This window comes from Mycteria americana, chromosome 1 (genome assembly GCF_035582795.1).
Source record: "Mycteria americana isolate JAX WOST 10 ecotype Jacksonville Zoo and Gardens chromosome 1, USCA_MyAme_1.0, whole genome shotgun sequence".
NCBI lineage: Eukaryota > Metazoa > Chordata > Aves > Ciconiiformes > Ciconiidae > Mycteria > Mycteria americana.
The window spans coordinates 197375771-197400001 of NC_134365.1; the positions used below are offsets into that span (position 1 = coordinate 197375771).

Sequence of the window (24231 nt, forward strand, 5' to 3'; positions counted from 1 at the left end):
TAATCATGTGTTTGTAGACACACTGCCTTGGACAAACATGGTGGTATACTTGAAGGTGTTTCTTTAAAAAATTCTTTGTAAAATATGTACTGCACCTACCTTGATGAGGTAGAGATGTATCAATCTCTACAATACATATGTATATATAAATGTATATATATTTAAACACAAATTTTAAAAATATTTCAATCCACAAACTCAGAATTTTGTATGTCTGGGGTATACAGTTTTAAGATACATGTATGCTCTTTCCACTACATGTCCTGTGTGCCCAAGTGTTAGAATATTCAAACATATCAATGTACTTGGGTTTGTTCTTGTATTTGCATAGGACGAATGCATTTAAGAACTAACCCCACAGAACCACAGGGATGTAAACTTGCAGGATCCAAACACTATTGTATGTGTCCACAAAAGCAGACTTTGATAATCTGTCAAAACCTACACATGCAAAAAAAATAGCAAGAAAACCACACACACACCTCTGTGAAGTTTGGTGGCGTTTTTTTAGAATATCCGATGACAACTGCTGTGCCAGAATGAAGTATTTAATCTTCAAGTCTAAGTTTTTTGCAAGTTACTCACAAATTGAGCATATTCATTTTCAGTGGAAATCTCTTTAATATGAATGCTTTTTTGTAAATTCTAATGTTTTTTGTAAATTCTAATGTTTTTGTTCACATAGATCAAAATGTCAAAACAGCAAGTGTCAAAGTATTTGAAAAAGGGTTCAATTTTGCTAGAAAATAAAGTCAATTGGCAGAGTCAAGTACAGTTAATACAGGATTCTAGATTATCCTAGGTGGAAGAGGTGTACTCACACTAGAACTCTCAAGCAATTTTGTGTTTCCTTCCTATTAGTGCATTAGCTAGCCCTAAATATTAATTATCTCAGTTGGTGACAAGTAAAAAATCCCATGCTTCTGGAATCAGAGTGAATTATTCTTAAACACTAGTATCAAGATTACAATCACTGTTTGCATTTTACATATGAACTACAGATCACTGGAAGTTTCCTGTTGCACTGCAGCAAGAAAAGGAAATGTAACACAAATAAGCTTAATTTGCTGCAAAGTACAGCAAGATACTTCGGTAATCTCATAAAAATTTCATACTGGAACTTATTACAGTGAGTTCAATTTGATCTTTTAATGTAATACAGTACATTTTTATAAACTTAACATTATCATTGCAGAAGAGCATGCTAACTGAATGTTAGCAATTTATCTTTTATACATAATTATACTCTACTGTAGCTACTGTACGCAGATCTCAAAATGTTAGTACATAAAATATTCATTTTCTTTATATGAGATGAGAATGAACTTAGAAGAGGTTTGAATATAAGAATGAAATATTTGCTGTGCCTATTTCTCAAGAAATAATGAATTACACATTATAACCCAAGAAATCAACATTTAAATTGCAAAACTATAGTTTAAATTTACATTAAACATTACTGATCATAATGTGCATCAATATTCAATGAAGTTTAACCTAACCATGTTTATGCACATAAAGCCTCAAGAGTCTGCAGCAGTTTCAGCATCAGTTTTCCATATTTTTGTATAAAATGGACTTAAAGGTACATCTTCCATAAATGTTTTCAGTGCAATTCTGTCAAAGAGGAAAATATAAAGCTAGCTTTCAATCATTTTATACCATAAAAAAAAACCGCAACAACTTGCATTTGCACTGCTGAAGCATAAGTAAGCCAGTTCCGTTGTGCCAACTATTTCAAAGTCAATTCAAATCAACCATAATTGCCTTTTTAGGCAGCATTTCCCCCATATCTATAGGTATAAATGTTGAAAAGCTGAATACTGGGGGTGGGGGTAGGTTTAAGCCGAGGCAGAATAATCTAATTGTTTATAATACCTTTTTCCATTGGTAACAACAAAAAATGCATAATGAAAATATTCTAAAGGTTTCTTTACTAGTGATCTTAAGTTTGGAAGTCAGTAAGTCTGTGTTTTAGTATTATCCTTTGCTCTAACTTTTACAGGCCACCTTGCAACTATAATTTATTTACTGATGGATTATATGAAAATGCTCCATTATTCAATGAGATAAAATTTTCCTTAGTTAGCAACTGTTTTTTTCACATGTTGTCAACTGTAGGGAACCAGAGGGATAACAGCACCTGAAATAATATGTGCTTGGCTAAGCATAGTGTAGTAACCTATACATTTTGGTTCAAAGACACAGTTTGTAAACTGTAAAACTGCATACAGGATACTGCTTTAAGTATTTTGTTTCTATTTTTTTGCAGATTATACCTAAAAAAAAAAAAAAAACCACCCCAAAACACCAATCTCTCTATGGTAGCACAAAATAAAAATGGAGCTTCATTCAAATCTTGAATACCGTGACTGCAATAATCAACAGCTGGTTATTCAACAAAAACTTAGCTCTTCATACCAAAAAAATTTGGCTCAAAACCCAAAAACAAACGGTACAATAAACTCTCAATAAAAGGTTCTCTCATGAGGCAACCTACCATATACTACTGCTAGATACGAGTTTCCAAAAAAACATTACATCCCATTTTCAGCACATTTTTCATAAACATGCAACTTCACTATAAAATACAAAACACTTGGCTCTCAAGAACAGCTTTATAAAGACACACTGCATCAATAAAATTTTTCTTTGTGATTAACTTTACATTGTAATAAGAACTGTATTTTCACTAATGTTTATATATCAGATTTCATATTATAATGTAGTAATAATTTGCTCTTTGTGAACATCATGTTCAGAAGGAAATATCTATACACATTAACATACTAGACTATTAAAAACTCAGTTACAGAATTTTATTGATACAGTAGATTAATAAAAACTGATAGGGGAAGATAAAATGGGTAGGGTATTCAGTACATTATTTAATAACACACTTTTAAAATTAAAATATTTTAAATCCTTTTTGAATTTTCAATGCCACTAGAAGTCCAGAAAAGTCTGGCATCAATACTGAGGTGTAAAACAAGTCAAACAACTTCTTTCACAATTTGCATCTCTTGTATTATTCTATCCAACATTGTTCAACTGTAAAAGAAAGTAATTTAGCACCTCTGATGATAAGTAGGTGCCTAAAGGTAAACACTAGGTTAGATTCGTGAAGGAAACAAAGACCGTTTTTCTTTTCTTCTTCTTCTCAACAAACAGTGGCAAAAGAAAGTGGCACTATTTGTTCAACTGATTTTTTTTTTCACAGTTAAATGTCAACAAGAGTACAAATACAAACACTGACAGATATTGCTTGAGATCAATTTTCAACAAACTCTGTTCTTTTTTAAATCAATAGATCCAATAAACAGTGGGGTACTGTCAGTTTAAAGCCGCAGATAAAAGCTATACAAGCACTTTAGAAGTCAGAAACATTAAAAAAAGAACTATTTACAGTTTTCTTCTTTAGTTCATATGTCTACAAAGCCAGCGCACATTACACTTCACAAAAATCCACAGTTAATGATATCAACATGTGTGTGGCTAAAGCTTGTGACCTAGGGACTGCAAATGCAGGGGCAGTAAAAGTAAAATAGGTTTTGTCTTTTTTTCAGCAACCCCATTTGTGCACTAACAGCTTCATTCAGTCTCAAGCTTTATATTAAAAGCATTCTTCAAAGCTTTCACCTGGAAGGCTGATAACTACGTGCTCACTCATCGCCTTTCCCTTTTGGAAGTTCTGCGACGGACCTGTTTGGAGAAAAAGTATTTTAAATGTTTTTACAGAAGTTTTGAAAAATTCAAGAACAAATACATTTTATAATGGAAAAAATGCTTACTCTAACAATAATGTTCGAGTAACTGTATACAGTGTCATTCATTACTCATTTTATCACAGGTACAAGTCTCAGTCAATGACCAGGACATAACTTTCTTTGATGTTACTGAGCCTGTGTCCTTCAAGTATTCAAAAGTAATCTAGTTTCCTTTTCAGAGTTTTCATACACTCGGATGCTCCAATCATCAGATGTGTGCAAAAGCGTGAAGGCATTCACAGTTACATTTTTAGTATTACTACTAACATTACTAATGTATTTGTATGAAATAAATATAAACTTATTTTAACATATTTGCATATGCTGGTAAGAGGAAGAAATCGGTTTAGGATTCTGCTCCAAGATTCCATACTTATTTTCCAGTACTATTCATTTTGTGTTCCTGTTTTGTATAAAGAAACATTATTCACTATTATAATCTAGCTGAGAAGAATGGGCATGAGTTACCTGGAAAATAATTCCCATGAGGTACTACACAACTCAGGCAGACAGATAACAAAAGCTATACAGAACAGAAAATTTAAGATGCTTGACAAAACCTGACATTTTCTAAGAAATGCTGCTTCTCTGGGAAACTACAGTGCAGTGCCACTACACAACAGTGGCGGTTGACAACCACTTCATTCATTTTCAAGGAGGAAGGTTAAGTTCTAAGAACAGGAGAAGTCATTCTCTGAAAATCAATACACAGAGGACACCACAAAGACTCACAAAGAAAATCTTGGGCATTTCTCTTACATTGATTGTGGAAACTTCCTCTTCTTCCATTACTTCTTCCTGGGGAATGTCATCACTGACAGGTGAACTACTCTGAAATACGTCCATCTCTTCACTAGATTCATTCTCTTTACTCGCTGCTTGTTTGGAACGTCCTGCACGGCTACAATCAGAAGAAAAATAAGGATCAGTTTCACATTATATGGGTCTGCATATGCATAAACTGTATGAGGGCAAACATTCTACTTTACAAGAACAGCAGCCTTAAAATTTCATGTGATATAATACTTCTACCTTATATACCTATCTAGTTCATCCACACACGGAACAGAAGAATTGAAACTAGGAGGCTGGACAACAGCATTTGAAAACCAAATTCTTCCAGAATAGAGGGCTAAGAGTACAAAGTTGAACAATTTTTGCATCTATAGACAATACAGACTTTTCTCTTCAGTGTCAGAATACAGGCCAAAGAAGGTTGACGCAACAGTAACCAGTGAACAGGAAAAGCCAAACAGCCAGAGACTAAATACTTGGGTTTTTTTTTCCTTCTATTCAATTCCATGAATAGATGTATTCTGCTTCCATAGGAGTTTATACACAACGAAATTTGAATAACTGCATCTATATTTTTACAGACCTAGAAGAACCGAAATTGCTATTTATGAAATTAACACTATAATGAACCTAAATGCAAATCTTCCAAGCTAGCTCATCCTAAGAGCTAGGGATAATCAGGATAACAGTATCTTAATCAGGATAATCAAGAACAGTCAACAATATCTTAAAATTGTCTTTGTTAGTCATGGAAGCTGAACCACAAGCAAAAACCACCCATTTGCTTAAAATGAGAACTAGTCCCCCCATGCCTGAGAGAGAGAGAGAGAGAGAGAGAAGAAGAAGAAGAAGAAAAGCCAACTAGATATGTATCCAAAACAACACAGCTGCACACACGTTACCATTTTGGTTGGGTCATTACCACAGTTCAGAATCAAATCACTGAATCATCCTGCTTACTGCACTTTGATTGATTCACGAAGCTGTCTTGGTGCACCCAAACTAGGTGACTTTTTGGATTAAATTAAACCAGAAACTCTATTCCAGGCAGACAACAAACACACTTCAATCCCCAGTGGGGGCATACAGATCCAAAACAACTGTCCTCTGATAGTGTGAAACCACACGTGTGGTGGGAATTTTCAGTCCTGAGAACCACACTAAAATCTGTACACAGTAAAATCTCTGAATTGTATATAGTAATTACAGTATAGTGGGCGTTTCAGCACCAACCAACCAACATGACATCCTTTGAGTAGCAATACAAATTAGCCCAACTCAAGCCTTTTGTGACTGATAGAAGCAACAGAATTGAAAAGGAAACAGAATTATTCACAAGCTAGGTTAATCTTTTCACATATTACAAAAATAAGCCAGTTCACATGTGCTAATTGGTATCCCAATTAGCTATCAGAAATAGGTTATACGCTTATCACCTGATAGGTAAAATCCCAAATTCTTATGCCAAATCCATCCCCAAGGAGCCCAAAAAGCTTTAAGCATTTGGATTAAATATATTCTTGTGGTACACAGTGCCGCTCAGTCTATCAACTCCCTTCTGTTAAAACTGCTGTAGATATGTATGCAGAAAAGGGAGAAATATCTGACTACAATCCACTTTGAAGACTGAGGAATTACTGCGGTCTCACCTTTTTCTTGGTGATTTGGAAAAAGGACAGTCAAAATTTGGGTGATCTGATCACAAAAAATAAAAAATACACACAATTTTTTTTTTTTTTTTTAAATCTGAAATAGACCCAACAACTCTGAACCCTGAACCAACTTACTTGGGCTCCTCATGCCAGGAACAACGTACGTACACATGAACAAGAGCTATGCCTGTTACTGATCATGTGTACTGATACAGTTTACTTTCTGTTTAAAATGGGGTAAAGAAACACACTAAGTTCACTGATTTCACTGAGAGGTGAATCAGAAGCTACTTAAGTATTTACTAAAGGGCATCTTTGACAAATGCCACATAGCACATCACCCAACAAGAACTTGTTGGCATGTCTTCTCTGCATGGCAGTATCAGCTTCCAACTCTGGTTCCACTGCACATGTAGCAGTGACTTCTGTAGTAACCAAGACAGTATTGAGACCTGTGTTTCTGGTTACAGAGTAAAGGAGCAGGAGAGGTCTGACCTGAGGCAGGGAAACAGAACACTGGAAAGGTCAGGATATTGTGCGTGTAAAATGCCAGAACATGTGATCTGGTGTGAAACTAGAATTTGAATTGAGGGTACAAGCTTGTTCAGGCAAAGATTTCCAGTATGTAAAAAAACCACCCCAAAACAAACAAACAAAAAAAGAAAACACCCCACCCCACCACCACCCCCCCAAAAAAAACCAAACAAAAACCAGTAGGCCAGTAAGTCCTCTGTCTACTTGTACACTTCTGCTTTAAGTATATTGCATGTACATGTACAGAAAAGGTAGAGATACCTGTAGTTTCCTACAGTAGGCCCGGAAAATGAAGCTAGCCACAGAGTTTACCTTTATTTTGGAGCTTAATACGCCTCAGAATTTTCAAGAGCTACTATCCTTCATAGATTGTAGCACATTTCATTCATTTGGAAATGATTCAAGTGGATGATAAGAAGGCCACAAATTAGAAAGTAAGCAAACATTAATTTAAGGAGAATCAGAATAAACTTCTCCACAATACTGTTTCACCACAGTAACAATTTGATTCTTCCTCCCTATCCAAAACAAACGGGAGCACTTTTCGCTTCTTGAAGTCCTAATAAAGCCCTATCTTCAAGGCCCTCATGTGCTTTATTGACTTTTCTCCTAGAAGAGCAAAGCTACATATATGCTACCTGAGCACATTAAACTTACTCGTAGCATCTTGCTCTGGTTTGAGATGCTCTAGGAGAAGCAGCTAGGGAAAACATTTTGGAAATAACAATGACAATTTGTTTTCTTAGCTGTCAATTAAAATATTCTGAAATATTTTCAGTAAATGAAATTTGGGGGCACAGAGGCATATTTTTAATTTTCACTAAACATAAATTTAGAAAATATTCACCACTTACACTTTTTTTTGCTGTGATGGTGGTGTTTTTGATGGCCTTCCTCGTCTTTTCTGTGGCGTAGACTGTGCTGATTCAACTGTACTAGTTTCAGATGGTTCTGCTCTGTTTTGAGGAAGACCCAAATTGCAAAGTATCAAATTATAACTAATGTCCAAGGATAAAAGAGATGCAGCTTACAAGAAGACGGACTTACCTTTGCGGTGTTCTTTTCGGTGTCCTATTTTGCCTGCCTTTTGGTTTTTGTTCAATGTTTTCAGTTTGCCTTTCTTCCTCCTCCTCCTCCTCTTCTGCTGCAGCTGCTGGCGTTTGTTTTTTTTTGCTCCGTTTTGATGACTTTGCTACTGGTTCTTCCTTTGGTGTTCCCCCATTATTTGCTTTGGGAGGGCGTCCTCTTCTCCCTTTCTTTGGTGGACTGTTCTGTTCATCCTCACTTTCTATTACATCTTCTTTTAGCCGTTTTTCCTCTTGCCATTGTGTTTCATCAGATTCTGAAACAACTGCAGGTCTCTTCCTTCCCCGTTGACTACCTCTAAGTTTCTGCTCTTGTCCCAGTTTATTCAGGTCATCTATGCTTAGTTTCTCTTCTGAATCTGTGATAGCTGCTTTCTTCCTTCCTCTAGGCTTCTCCATCTCTGACTGAAAAGGTAAGATTACATCTTTAAATTAAAAAATTAAACTGCAATATTAAACTGTCACGTATGCAAAAAGCTACAGAAGTTTCCCCCAACAAGACAAAGAGTCTTCAAGTTACACAGGTTGTCTACTAAGACTGTCTAACATATCCATTTCAAAAACCTTTGCAAAAGTATAAACACATACGTACATATAAAATGCCAGACAAGAAAGAAAGTTTATTTCAAAGGTAAGCAGTTAAAACACTGAAATGTGTAAGGTCTTCCTCATTTGTATCCTCAGCTGTGGCAAACACGATTGGCTAGAATATCCATAACCACATTTTTATCAATAGGAAAATATAAAGATACAGAGGATGGAAACTGTCAACTTGTGGCTTCAGCTCTGTTGTGAGCTACAGGGTGCTTATGCATGGCTCCCATGCTGGCAGTGGCAAGGCACTAATACAGAAGACGGTGGGCAACCTGAATTTATAATTGAAGAATAGAAGCACAGGAATTAGTGGTAGCTGCCAAAGCAGAGCTGAACTAAGACTCAACATTTGCTCTGTGCAGCAAAAAAACCCCAGACAACCCTTAAAAGCTCATAGAATGGTTTGGGTTGGAAGGAACCTTTGAGGATCATCTAGTCCAACCCCCCTGCCATGGGCAGGGACATCTTCCACTAGATCAGGTTGCTCAAAGCCCCGTCCAACCTGACCTTGAACGCTTCCAGTGATGGGGCATCCACAACTTCTCTGCGCAACCTGTTCCAGTGTCCTACCACTCTCGTTGTAAAAAATCTCTTCCTTATGTCCAATCTAAACCTACCCTCTTTCAGTTTAAAACCATTGCCCCTTATCCTGTCACTACAGGCCTTGGTAAAAGGTCTGTCTCCATCTTTTTTTATAAGCCCCCTTTAAATACTGAAAGGCTGCAATAAGGTCTCCCCGGAGCCTTCTCTTCTCCAGGCTGAACAACCCCAACTCTCTCAGCCTTTCCTCATAGGAGAGGTGTTCCATCCCTCTGACCATTTTCATGGCCCTCCTCTGGACCTGCTCTAACAGATCCATGTCTCTCTCGTAATGGGGGCCCCAGAGGTGGACTCAATACTCCAGGTGGGGGTCTCATGAGAGCAAAGTAGAAGGGGTGAATCGCCTCCCTTGACCTGCTGGCCACACTTCTTTTGATGCAGCCCAGGATACGATTGGCTTTCTGGGCTGCGTGTGCACATTGCTGACTCATGTCCAATTTTTCATCCACCAGTGTCCCCAAGTCCTTCTGTGCAGGGCTGCCCTCAATCCCTTCATCCCCCAGTCTGTATTGATTCTGGGGATTGCCCCGAGTCAGGTGCAGGACCTTGCACTTAGCCTTGTGGAACTTCATAAGGTTCACATGGGCCCACTCCTCAAGCCTGTCAAGATCCCTCTGGATGGCATCCCATCCCTCTAGCATATCAAGAAAGATAGAACCTTTTCTGAATCATAAGCTTTCAGAACAGAAAGTATTCTGGAACTCAGGAAAAAAAAAAGGAGGGTTTATGACCTTTGGAAGAAGGGGCAGGCAACTCAGGAGGACTACAAGGATGTCATGAGGTTATGCAGGGAGAAAATTAGAAGGGCCAAAGCCCAACTAGAACTTAATCTGGCTACTGCCGTAAAATACAATAAAAAATGTTTCTATAACTACATAGCAACAAAAGGAGGGCTAAGGAGAATCACCGTCCTTTATTGGATGCAGGGGAAAACATAGTGACAAAGGATGGGGAAAAGGCTGAGGTACTTAATGCCTTCTTTGCGTCAGTCTTTAATAGTAAGACCAGTTGTTCTCTGGGTACCCAGCCCCCTGAGCTGGAAGATGGGGACAGAGAGCAGAATGAAGCCCCCGTAATCCAAGGTGAAATGGTTAGCAACCTGCTACACCACTTAGACACACACAAGTCTATGAGGCCAGATGGGAATCCACCCAAGGGTACTGAGGATGCTGGTGGAAGTGCTCACCAAGCCACTTTCAATCCTTTATCAGCAGTCCTGGCTAACCGGGGAGGTCCCAGTTGCCTGGAGGTTAGCAAATGTGCCGCCCATGTACAAGAAGGGGCGGAAGGAGGATCCAGGGAACTACAGGCTTGTCAGTCTGACCTCTCCTCGGGGAAGTGGTTGAGTTACCATCCCTGGAGGTATTTAAAATAGGTGTAGATGTGGTGCTTAGGGACATGGTTTAGTGGTGGACTTGGCAGTGCTAGGTTAATGGTTGGACTCGATGTTAAAAGTCTTTTCCAACCTAAACGGTTCTATGATTCTATGACTCTTCACCTTTCCATGCTCTAGTTCTCTAAAGTACACAGTAAAGAGCCGTAAACAGTGCAAAGATTTTAATAAGCAGCGATTAGGGCCAAAAGGATTGCCTCAACCAACCCCTACCCCTGGGGGTGGTGGGAATTTACCCACCTACCATTTCATGGGGCCCATGACTACTTCATTTTGGACCATGAAATGTCCAGAAGTTCAAATATTTACAGTATTTCACAGTTTCATACCAATGTTTGTTTCAAACTAACATTACTGTATTTCAAAATATACAAACACATTTATTAGTATTTGCCACATTGCAATTTAATCTACATAATGACAGTTATGCCACTTAAAACCAGATTGAATGGGTTTTTTTCCTTCACATATCCCTTGTGACATAAGACAGAAGTCAGCTTACAAATATACGTCTCCACTTTAGCCATAAACCCTGGTCAAGAAAAGCAGAAATAAAAGCTAGAAAGGATATGAGGGAAAAAAGTGAAAGAAATAGAAGGACAAAGAATTACACTAGAAGAAAATAAGAAAAATGTTTGAACAATGATGACATGTCCTGCTAGTTCATTACTTCACTGACAAAACTGTTGATCTAAATCAGTGACATCCTCGTTATTCCCTGTTCTACCTGCTTTTGCAGTGATTGTGCACAATCTGTCACTACAGCTGCTTTTACCAGGTAAGTAGTTGTAGCCAAGTTTCAAAGTAAAGTTTCTCCCTCAGGTTAAACAGTGTCCCACAACCTTAGAACCAACATGTTACTCTATGATGTAATCTGGACAAATATCCTGAATAGTGACATCTTTAAAACATGGACTTTCTGGTCCCCAATTAAAATTCTGCTTCTCAGTTAGTGCTTGCTATAATCTGCTCCTCACCTCCAAAAAACTAAAAATGAGTTCTGAATCAATGACCTTAAGCAGCTTGCTTACATAGTCAAAGTGAAGTACAAATACCCTTAAAAGTACTTGAAATACTAAACTGTATTTGCTTTATCACTTAGCTTTGTTGGCTACCAATTCAACCTCATGATTCTAAACATGAATTGCATGCCAGCAGCTGTTTGGACTCTCAGACTTTTCAAGCTTTACAGCTGAAGTAACATATCAATACAGGCAGCATCACAAGTGTTTTTTCTTTTTTTGACAAGAGATTCCTGATTTTTCTTATTTTGTTATAAGCTGGTTAGCTTTTCCCACAAGATATCATAGCATAAGATAGTTATCTGCACTTCAAGAAAAGCAAAAATTCAGGACATTTTTACTAGTCAGTAGCTCATGTCCCAAGCAACCTAGGAAAAATGCAACAGACTGATATAATGGGAGAATAGAGAAAAGTCAGGCAGTCAAAAAAATAAAGCAGCAGTGACATCAGATATAGGACATCTTTAATGCATTCTAGAAAATCCAATTGTAACAAATCTGATCTTGTTTGTATTATTACTTTTCCATGCATATCCCAAATACTACAAAATTTACAGACTGCCAACTGTTATTAAGGCACAAAGAACCAAAATTTACTAGTGGCATGTGAAATTTTTATTATTTGAACTGCTCTTAGAATTACAATACAATTATAATTTTCTTTGGTGGTTTATTTTTCTGTATTCTGATACAGGTGTAAATACTGCCTGAGACAATATTTAGCCTGTTTATAATTTTGATATCCTCATTAGAAACCTTTAGCATTACCCATCTACAGAAGTAGATAAATCCATCAGTAAGAATTAGTAAGGACAAGGCTACCACTTTCAAAGGCCTGCCACTCTCAAAGGCCTTGGTTAGAACAGAATAGGAATAGGAGTAGAATATTTTCAGTTGGAAGGCACCTACAACGATCACCTAAGTCCAACTGCCTGACCACTTCAGGGCTGACCAAAAATTAAAGCATGTTATTAAGGGCATCTTCCAAATGCCTCTTAAACACTGACAGGCTTGGTTAGTAGTCATTCCCTAAAATCTCTCTCTGAGATAGACACATGCAATTTCTTCTGAATGATCCTGACACTGTAAAAGAGCATAGCAATGACACCATTCTGCTATCCCTTGGGGTTCAATGTTCTCACAGAACAGTTCATTTATCTAACCGCATAGACAATTTGCTTGTTAATTATTAAGACTATTTCACATCCTATGGGATTGTATTGGTCCATAAATATCAGTTAACTAGCTCACCCTGTCCTAAAAGCCTGTTGAAGACCGTATTACGCACAGACAGCTTTAATATCATGCTGCAACTTCTACTGGTAATACCTGGCATTCAGAACCAAGCATTTTCCTGCCTTCACTGCAGTACAAGTTGCATGCAAGAAAACAGAATCCATATGGCTATTCAGATAACTCTTCCTTGAAATCCAATGTCAAATCATGATACTCTCTTGGTATTCTAGATAACCAGGAGAACAAACAGTTGCTATTCCTTACAGCTGCTGAAAGGAAAACACAGCTGGCTGGAAAAGGAAAACATGCCTCAGCACCAGTGATGGGACAGTACAAAAAAGGCAAGAATTATAGTGCATCAACACTGTAATGAGGTATTATCATTTTGCTAGCTATGAGCAAGAAACCATATATGATACAGACTTTTACAACTTCAGAAGGCAATCTGAAGTTTCAGACAGGTTAAACCTCTCCCCCAAAACTCAAGTATAGTTGATCATTATTAAACTAATCCAATTAATTCTTATAAAGCTATATTTCAAGTAAACATCAAGAACACATAGGAAAAAAAAATCTCTACTATGTATTGGGGAACAGAAGTCCAAGGAAGCTAGCAACTTGAACAATGTCCCAAATGCTTCAAATGTAACAAATCCTGAGAATGAGACAAATCATGGACTAATTCTCATCAACCTAGCTCTAGCAGAATTTACCCCTGTCAGTATTACCAAAATCCTGCAAATCATAACTGGTAATCTTGACAGCTTCCAGGAATTGTCAGTATGATGCAAACGGAACCTTTTTTCATTGCATTTTCATATCCAACTCTAAACACATTTTCCAGTAGTTTACAAGATCAACTCAGTTTCATGTTTCAGCATATTTTCTTGAATGGTATCAAGTATGATCACATTCATTTTTATTTTCAAGTCCTAGGTGACTTAAAATGAAACATCTGCAATGCAACCAAACAGCTCACCCTTACAAGATCAGAGTCGTCCCTTTTGTCAGTTTTCTTCCCTGGTAAGGGCGAAGCCAGTGTGAATTCTTCATTTTCACTGTGGTCCATTTCAGTACTGTCAAGCCTAGAATGAATAAACATTTATTCTCCTCATTATTATAATACAGTGGGCAATCATTTAAAAAAGTATGTATTAAGAACAACAATCTTCAGAAGAAATCTATTCCTAAACCATGAACAATCTGGCAGAAAGAACCCTTCACTCTGGCTATGATAGCCACCATATATCACGAGCCAGAACATCTAAGTCTCAGGACAAAGGTGTCAATCATAAGCAAAGTTAAATTTTCCTTTTTCACTAGGAAAGAGAAACAGCTTTTTGAAACAGAAGAGCCTTACCGAGTTGCAAGAGATCTGTGCATTTGTATACATTTGCATACACTTTCATGTACCAATCAAAGATCCCCACAGACAGCACAGCCAAAGCACGCACACTTTCCTATGGTGAGGTTTAGGCAATAAAACAGCAGATTTAAATTTCAGAGACCAATTAATCTCTCAGCTTTCTGCTGTTATTTAGGGCAGCAATTTCATTTTTATTTCAGTTTCTATGTACATAAATGTGTAAAACACTGAGACCCACAGATAAAAGGTAAAATACAAAAGCCAATATACAAAAGTAATTTCGTTTCATCTGCCCTGGGGTAGGTAGAAGCAACATTTTTAAATAACCGTGCACGGTTTTTAATGAAAAAAATATGCTATGTGCTGAAGTGAAAAGGGGTATTCAAATACACAAACTCTTAACTCCCTGGCCTGGGCACTGCACAGACTGAGAAAGATGTTCTCAATCCTACTAGTATAAAATCTGTAATAACTATCATGTAATCGGAAGCTTGGTTTTTATACATTGACTTAACAGATGCAAGCTTGCCTGTATATATCAGTCAGGCTGAATTGAAAATACCATGCATACTGAATCATTACCATCACTTCTAGAGGACTTTTATTCTTCTTTGGTACCTCCACTCAAAACACTAATCGGTTTAACTTTGGTGAACTGGGGAGATCATGGAGATGACAGAACATGTTAGGCTGTGAGTGCAGCATTTTTTTAAGTGAACTTCATGTAGAACAGTATTGGCCTCAGATTCATTTCACTGGATATAGAGAAGTATCTGGATTCCAACCTGTCTTTAGCCAATAATGTATTTTGGCATGTGAACCTGCATGACTTGTAAGAAATAAGCCTTTCTGTGGACTTTCCATGGAGTTGAGAAGTATTTCTTGTAAAACACTGTACTACATTTAAAATCAGTATTATATATTAAATAATCACAGAAGTACCAAGTGAGAAGTCTTATATCCAAACATAACATTTCCTAACAGTCTTGAATTAATGTGAGAAAATATGAATAGTGGGGGCTATACAATCTCTAAATGTCTGTGAAAAAAAAAAAGATAATGTGACTTTCAGGTAAAAAATGAACATAAGAAGATACAGTAACAGATGAATAACCTAAAAAACTGACACAAAATAAGCTACAATTTTTGAAGACGGATAACTAGAAGATGATTTCTCTAGCATTACAGTACATTCCCCTTTCCATCACAGAAGGAATCTAAAATCCAAAAATGTTTATCTACAAAGTTCAGCAAAGTGCAGGACAAATTTATAGAGGAGGAAGTCATGCAAGATCACCACAATGACCTACCAGTCCACACTGTCTGTGACATGTTATTAACGTTACAGCAGGCCACAAGGTTCCTAGGAACTGTAGCTGTACGTATATACGTGTGTATATACATATAGAAATGGGGGGGTGTTATATATATAAAAAATAAAATAAACATATGAGGCTCTCCTTCCCTCTGACAGCCAACTCTGGATGCTATTTTATTCTGGTTTTTATTTCTTTTTAAAAGCAAATTTATTTCTGGGGTTAGAAAGCCAAATTCATCGTTTCAGTTATACCAATGTGGTACTATAACTTACTTCAAAATAAGATAATAGAATTCTGTTTCTCACTTAGAAAACCTTATAGAAATATTCAAAGTTTCCATTACAAATACTTGAAATATCAAAGCTCCTTTGTTGTCTACCAACCTCCCTTTGATCCTTCCTGGAGAGCTTGGATTTGAACTGCTGCTGGCATTGCTTACAGTTTCCATTCGTGAAGATTTGGATTGAGACTGCTTGCCTGCTGACGAAAGAGGCTTATTAACTGCTCCAAGAACATTGGCTGCTTTGGGCTGAAACCAAAAATATATTTCCTTTATTTTAAGCTACACGTTTAGATATTGTTAACATGTACTATGCTTAAAATATTCACAGATTTCACTTTCTGCAATCAATATCTTAATTTTAACACAAAGCTATAAACATTTTCATATGAAAGTTACAACAGACACCAGAAGAAAGCTGACAAAGCTGTAATCAAATAGCTAGCTGTATTCTTCTCTCTACCCTTATATTCAGCCCTCTTCTCATTGGTAGTATTGGGTGCTCACCTGACCTTGCAGTAAGCCACTTCAGGACTTTTTGTGCAGTTTGCTTTCTGCTGATCTAGCTGCCTGAACCAGCTCACCATTTGGATCAGATAAGCATCTGTACTGGCAAAACAGAAATAGCAGCAGGACAGCCCTTTCAGCAAAGAAACTATTAAACTAGCTTAGCTGTAATGGCAAACCACACTAGTTTCAACTGGGAATGAATTAGAGAGATCCTCAAAAATCAAATATTGTGGAGAAGATTCTGATGCTTCATGCACAGATTTAAAAATGTTAGGCTTTTAATAGGTGCCAAAATTTCCAGACACTGGTGAGCTTCAGGTTATTCATTTAAGTGGATTATCTTTCAGACATGCCAAATACCTCCAGCTCATACTAACTTTTGAGACAGTTGAAAGAGTTCAGTTACTCCTAAAGAGAATACACCTTTATGCCAAACACTCACGTACAAAAGTTGAATTAAAAGACCTTTCCCCATATTTATCATTATCTAGGATGATCCATCTTCTACTGCAATATTAGATTCTAGCTATGTCTAAAGTTAGTGACAGCTAAAAAAAAAAAAAGTTCAACATCCACATCATAGCAGCTTTGAGTGTTCCTTTTTCAGAGATATGCACCATGGATGTGCTAGTTATACTTTTTATAACCAGAGGGAATTTTACACTTAAACCAAAGATTCACTGTGCACTGAGTACAAGAAAACAGTATATCCTTTCAAAAAATAAACCTTGGAGAACAAAATCCAGTTTAAAAATTTACATCTATTAGTTTAGAGCTTAACATTAATCAATAATCGAATACAGAAAGAGCTTAAAAGCAGAGAGATGTCAAATTCACAGTGGACTGAACTTCCTACTAAGGAGGGACTAACACTAACAGGGCCTGCACTAACAGTTCCTCCCTTACCACAGAACCTACATGCAAAGCCTCACTGCCCTCAGATACTGTTCCCTGCTCATATCCACCCCACCAACACCCACTCAAACTAGTCTTCCCTTCCCAAAAATAAGGCTCCCTAGACCAAGTCTTATTCCACATTGCTCTCATGACTGTGAAGCAACTGCAAATTTTTGTTGGTCAAATACACCTCTGCTGTTTGTTACAAAATTTCAGAACAACAAAAAAGGAGCTAGAGTACTTGGTGGTAAAAATGTAAAAGAATATAAAAGCTACCTGAGGATTCAAAATAATTTCAAATTATGATATATGAGAGATATGGAGCTACTAGAGACAGTCCAGCAAAGGGCCACTAAGATGAAGATGGGACTGGAGCATTTCTCATATGAGGAAAGCCTGAGAAAGCAGGGGCTTTGGACTAGATGACCTCCAGAGGTCCCTTCCAACCTCAAACGTTATGTGATTCTGTGATTTTTTGTGATAGCATAAACCATGTTTCTTGTTTAATATATTAAACGTACTGTGACAATATTAAGTTTGGGACAAACTAGCAAGAATGTTTTATGTCAAAAACTGGATGAGAGAACTTCATATTGACTACTGATCGGAAATTGGAAGAGACACAACTTCCTTTTTAAAACTTTTGCATCTTCAATAAGAAGTGAATCTCTAATCCATGGAGTTCAAATACTCAAATGTGCAATACAGTGATGATATATTCCAATCAATAAATGTTGGCTTTCAACTTCTAATCAAAAAGATGCTCCTGTATGTATGCATTTTTTCCTAACTAGCATTCCTCCTCTATTAATAAGTTACTAGCTCGCAGCTAATGCTTCATTAGCAAAGTTAAGGGTAATGAAGACACTGTGCTTTTATTTCTTTTGCAAGGTAGCAAATGAATATTCTCCTGTAATCTAGAACAGGACCCATTAATCCAGATGAAAACCACAATTTGGCTTTTCTTTTACTAGATTTTAATTTTATTGTAAAGAGTACCTGGGTTTAGTTTTAGTGAAGAAAGAACATTGCCATTCAATACAATGCATATTTAGAAAGAACAAATTAGTATACCCATAGAACAGTCAGTTATCTTCTAAGATACTGTAATAGGGTATTCAGCTTTACCAAATTTATGTGATTTTTAAAATCATTTATATTAGAGTTTTCCATAGCTGTCACTTCATATGCAATATTGTAGTCTTCAGCAGAAAAACAGGTTAACCATTTTGCAAACTTGTCAAATATTACGGGTTCGGGGTTTTTGGGTTGTTTGGTTTTTTGTTGGGTTTTTTTTTTTTTTGAGACTCTTTTTAAAGACAACAGGCTTTGCTTACTATTCCCACAAACCCAGCATAGACAGTAGCAGTTTTCCCTTCTACCTATCTCTTTCTCTCTACCTGTTTACTAACCTTTGGCACATAGATCCTTTGGGCAGAAACAATGTACTTTCTTAAACTTGAAGTGTTTCATTAACTACGTGTTAGTTTTCACCGCAAACACAGCACCAAAAACAAAAACACAAGGCCCACCACACCATACATACCTTTCCAGGAGTGAAAAAAGACTTCATTTCCGGAGGAAGATAATTTTTGGTGTTACTGAAATTCTGTAAAGAAAGGAAGGGGGGAGGGGGTGGGGGTGGGGTGTGTAAAATCACAGCAATAATCATTGAACAAGATATATACATTTTGGAGGTAGTACTGAAAGATTTTCTTTATATCATTTATGCTTTTGAAATTTTAAACTTGAACAACAATATCTCGGGGGGAATCAGTGTGTGTACTCATATATAAATATTTATGAAAACATACACATACATACATTTTCAACTACATTATAATAGAGGGAAGTCTGAAGTTACAAGAACTATTGAAAAAAAAAAAACCCTGAATTACAACTAACAAAGATTTAAACAGACTTATCTCAAAAAAAATTAAATGCCAAGGTATACCTTGTCAGGTTGAGTAAAATATCTGGCTGGAAGTACAGGGTCTTTAGGGGATTCCAAACTGTATGTTGTACTCTTTGACATAATGATATTCATTGCTACATCACAGACTGTGTATAATTTCTGTAAATAATAAATTTAAAAAAAAAAAAAAGAAAAACACATAACACTTTAGAAGTTAATCACAAATCTTGACAAAAGACAGTATCTTTTGAGCACAGAACTACAATAACTCACAGTTTAAAGCAATCATCTTAAACATTTAACATTAGCTTGCATCTTAAACAGTGTATCACAGGGTACTAAAATATAGAGGCAAAAGACAAAAGCAGCAGGCCCAGCAGTTAGAGAGAGCTAGCTTTCATGACCCTTCTATACTTAAGAATAGTGCCATGGTTTCAAAGACAAAGCTAAAAAAAGGAGATGAAAGGAGGGAGGAAAGGAGGAAAAGCCCAGTGAAAAACCTCATCTCTGTGGGAAAAGCAGGAAAGTGACAAATCTGTACATTATGCAATGCAAAAACCTCAAAACCAAGATCAGGGTTTGATACATTCACTACACAATACACACTAGAGACATCTAATGCATGTATTTTTCTTCCTATACTAAGCTTACTCTTGTAATATTTCATTTTAAAAATGCAAAGAACTTTAGTGGATGATTTAAACAGTAAAAATTAGTTTACGTATATTTAAAGTTAGCGTTTAATAGTCTGAGACAGAAACAGAAGGACTGCAAACTATTACAACTCCCTTGCAAATGTGCAAGATCTACTGAAGCATAGGAAAATAACTGTCATCTAAACTACAATAAATATAATCATTACAGTACACAAAGTATCATCTCCCACATACAATTCTAATAAAGGACATTTTAAAGTTGGTGTGTAAACAAAAAGCAACTCATTTCCAGAAGCAGGGCAGAATTAAATGCAATTTCCAATCAAAAATTATCACCTACTTCATTCATTTTTGGATCATCTGGTCCTTGAGCATCCTTAGTCTGTTTGATATTTTCTACCATTTTTCTGATAAATGCGTGACTGTTGTTCTCATTTTTAGCCATCAATATTTCCAGTATGAACCACAGGCACCTAAAGGAGAAATGCAGTACTCCTCATGAATAAAAATGCAAAAGAAATTCTTTAAAAAAGCACATTTGAGAAAGTGGCTCACTAAGTTTTACTAGTATTATGAATTTGAACCAGTCTAACTCTGAGAAACCAATTCTTTAGAAAAAAGGAAATGAAGGTAGGATGAGCAGAAGGTGAAGGTTCCTCTAAGATATCACAGAGCACTAAAAAAGCATATATACTATTTCTCACAATATTTTATAGAAATAACTGCCATTGTTATGCGCACTGGGCAGTGTATCAGGGTACCGCAATGAATTAAAATTTCACTTAGAATAAAGTTAAGATTGTTTTAACCCTAGAAATAATACTATTAAAAGTAGTCTTACTCTTTAATGTCCTTGAGTTGTTCAATGTCCTGGACTTTGACATAATCTGGGTCATGAGCTAGAAGATGGATAGTATAAGGAACAACATACTCTGGCAGAAGGGACAACAGTTTCTCTGAAAAGCAGAAGAAACATGCATCAGAAGACTACATATCAAGAAATATGCTTTCTAATACAGAGGAAAGAGAAAAATTTAAGGCCAGCATACATTAAGATAAAGTATAGGCACACGTGGGCCTATCATTTCTTTATGATATTGCATCTCATGGTTGATGTGCAGATATTTCATGCATGCAAAAATTAACATTTTAAGTATCTCTCACTCAGGGCTGCATATTTTCTAGCTACCTTGAGAATACAGCCACAGTCACCCCCTACTCCCAATTCTTTCCTTGGTTCAAAGCCTGTATTCTAAAAGACTTTGAAAAACAGAAGTGAGGATAGATCACAAAAATCCATGTTAACTGCAAGATGCGAGACCAGCACAATTGCAAGATACGCTACTGTTCTTTCTTTGGACATTGCAGTGTACAGCCTTGCTGTCAACAGGACAGAAAGAAATGCCCTTTGCAGGGGCTTTGCAGTCAAATCGCCACAACGTTCTCCAATCCCACAGCCTACCTTATCTGTTTAAAGAAGGGATAGGAGGTAACATGAAAGCTATAAAAAAGTAGTAGTGGACTGAGTTTGAAAGGCTCAGTCCCACTTGGAACAGAGCAGCACAACTGAACTATGACATTCAAAGCATTCAAAACTTTTTCTAGCATCCTCCAAGACTTGTAAGTAGTCCTAAGCAAGGACTGCAGGAGAAAGTCTTTCCTACATTATGACAGTCAGATGGCCAATTTTCCTTGAAAATTCAAAAAGTAAGGATTATTGCCAAAGGCCCTCTCAGAGTTACAATCACAAAATACACATTCCATAAGGTAACAAACAAATTCCTGAACTAACCAACACTATGCAGAGTGAACTCCAGCACCTCAAAGTTTGATGATGAAAATCAGAATGAAAAAAGTCATACCCCACAAGGCAAAGACAACAAAAAGACAAGTTGTACACCAAAAGTCAAAAAGTATTTTGCAGAAAACATCCACGCTGCTTTCTTTAGCCTAATGGCTGAGAGGAACTGGAGGATGCACAGCACACCTAAGTTATTAAACCTGCACCCTGTGCAACAGGCAGGACGATAGGCAAGGAAGGCATGCTACTATTCTATGTATATTACTATGGTACAAGCATTTGATCTCAAGTACTTGTGGCAAATGCAAAGTCATAGTATTAACATGCCTATGGATAAACACTTGAATGTACAATGTGAAGGAAGGAGAGAAATTCCTGGCTCTGCTTTTGAAAAAAAATTGCATTTTTGAGCTAGTGAGTAGTCATGAAAGATATGACCAAGTCTGGAAAAATCTTCTTTTGGTAAGCTTTTAACTATCCCATATTAGGTTATGAATAAGAAGTTCAAACATCTGTAAATCATTATATATAATAATATCTGAAAACTATACATTAGAACACTGATATTTTTATCTCTAATATATGTATTCATATGAGATGTGCTTGAAAAATATTGTGCACATCAAATAAAATAAATAATTATTGTAGATTTCACAAAACTAACTAAGTAATTGCCATGCATAAGTCAAGTCTTAATCTATCCCATTCTTAAAGGTCTGCATAAATAGGGACAATGTGCAGCCTACATAAAATATTTGAATTAATTCATAATAGCAAGGAAAGCATTCAAAATTAATAAAGGCTCACAGGGGACAGTGCTGTCAACTTCCAAGGATACTTTTATACAGCCATTGCAGTTGATGCAGTTATCAAGAGTAATATCTCTACTACATAGACTGTAAGCCATCATAAGGTTTGAAAGAAACAATAAAATCACCCAATTTCTTTCTATTTCAAGTTATATTTATGTAATTGAAATCCAATTGAAAACTGCAAAGCAGTTTTTAATGTGTTTCAACTGACATCCCACTATTAACTTTTAAAACATCCTTCACTTCTTCAAGCACTGTACTCCATTTTAGCTAGGAGCTGTTTGTGTAACTAAATAAAAAAATAAAGATGTGGCAGGGAAGAAAAAACATAATTATGATTTCAGAACACTAGCAAAATTGGCTTGCCTTAGACATGTCCCAGGCAAACCAATCCACTATTATTTGTATTAATTAGCAACTTCAATAGAATGCTCATCAACTCTGTGTTTCATTAACTTCCTGCCCTGTACAATTTCTAATATAACTATAGTAATAATTCCAACTGGGTCTGGAAAACAAAGTGAACCAGATCCAGACAAAACATGAAAAGGACAAATATTGACACATATTATATTTAACCTGTCATGACAAAAAATAGTATTTACACATTCTTTCCTCATCTCTAAAGAAGAAAGACACAACCCGAAAGGTGGGGTGGCTTTACAGACATGAACTACCAGCACTTGAAACTAGAATGTGCCAAAAACCCTCATGACAGGCCTTTATGAGCATTTAGGAAAGAAACTTGTTAAAAAAAATTCATCTTTACTTTTGCAATTTTTCCCACTTACTGACTTGCAAGTAAAAGCCCAGCCTTAGAAAACAAAGATGCCTATGCAAGACACAAGTCTCTACCCAGATGAAACTAGTAAAAGATACACAATCAAAATAAGTCTCTTCTTGAGTGGCTTCCACTCTGAATAGGATCTAGAGAATTTAAGAGGCCTGAGAGTAATTGTGCCAGCCTGCAAGAGGTCAGCATGGAGGAAAGAGGTATTTTAAAAACTGGTACCAGTCCTTAGGAAGTTTTCCTTAGGCAAGGTATACAGAAGTTTACCATCTTTTCCACAAATGCTGAAATCCCCCCAAAATATCTGAAAGATACCCTCTTCACCTGTAGCAAGTTTTCAAGAAAAAACATATCAGAAAATCACATGTTTATAGATTTGGAAAAATAGCTGCATTAATCAAAGATGCAGATTCTCAGCTCTAGTTTTTTGTAGAGGCTTTTCAAAGGAGGTACTATCATCATTACTACTCTGAATTACTGCATGGCCAACAGGGAGAATGACAGAGGGAGACCCATACACATTTAAATAGTATGATCTGACCAGAACTGAGCTTCAGCTGTACTACTACAATAACTATTGTTTAAGATGTAAACAGTTCAAGACATTTTATTTGTTAAAAGCTCAGACTGGTAAATCTGAATGTCGCAAAGTTCACACTGTAATCCTCAAAAAATCCTGCAATCTATATTTAATCCAGACTCCTCATGGATTATAGTACATATCAAATCAATGGCATCACTCAAGGTAAGTCTTTCAGCAAGAAAAATACTGTCAGGCACACTTTGAGGTCCTACTGGATAAAAAGAATCACACACACGGCTCCTCTTCATTTCTTCTACAGATTTTTGGATAGTAACTTTGCAGCTTCTATCTTAATACAGCTAGGAAATCAGCAATTACTTGTAATCATATGAGAAATCTTATACTTTCCTCCTACACAACTAAAACCAGTTTTCAACTTTTCAAGAGGAATAGTCTTAGGATGACTTAAAGGCATTTGCTCAATGGATTTTTCTTTTTTATATGTTATCAAGGAGGGAGAAATCGCCACTTTTTTTCTTTTTTAAGTCTAATTAACAACACACAAAAGGATTTCTCTGCAGACTTATTCTCTGATCAAAGTCTAAGGGGACTAAGGCACACACAGACTGACATGGCTAATATAAAGTCTGTGATTCATAAATGCAGAAGGAAATCAGTTATCTG

General features: G+C 36.5%; 1 protein-coding gene across 1 annotated transcript in view; it reads right to left on the reverse strand.

Moving 5' to 3' along the window:
* Positions 1-675: 675 nt before the first annotated feature.
* Positions 676-24231, reverse strand: part of PDS5B (PDS5 cohesin associated factor B) — a 116887-nt gene continuing 93331 nt past the window's right edge. The window contains exons 26-35 of the mRNA XM_075490785.1: positions 20463-20577; positions 19962-20094; positions 19005-19124; positions 18597-18659; positions 15747-15892; positions 13658-13763; positions 7796-8238; positions 7603-7704; positions 4527-4668; positions 676-3702 (exon numbers count right to left, since the gene is read on the reverse strand). Of these exons, the coding sequence (XP_075346900.1) occupies positions 3667-3702; positions 4527-4668; positions 7603-7704; positions 7796-8238; positions 13658-13763; positions 15747-15892; positions 18597-18659; positions 19005-19124; positions 19962-20094; positions 20463-20577 (1406 nt within the window). The 3' untranslated portion in view covers positions 676-3666. The remainder of the gene's footprint in view (positions 3703-4526; positions 4669-7602; positions 7705-7795; positions 8239-13657; positions 13764-15746; positions 15893-18596; positions 18660-19004; positions 19125-19961; positions 20095-20462; positions 20578-24231) is intronic.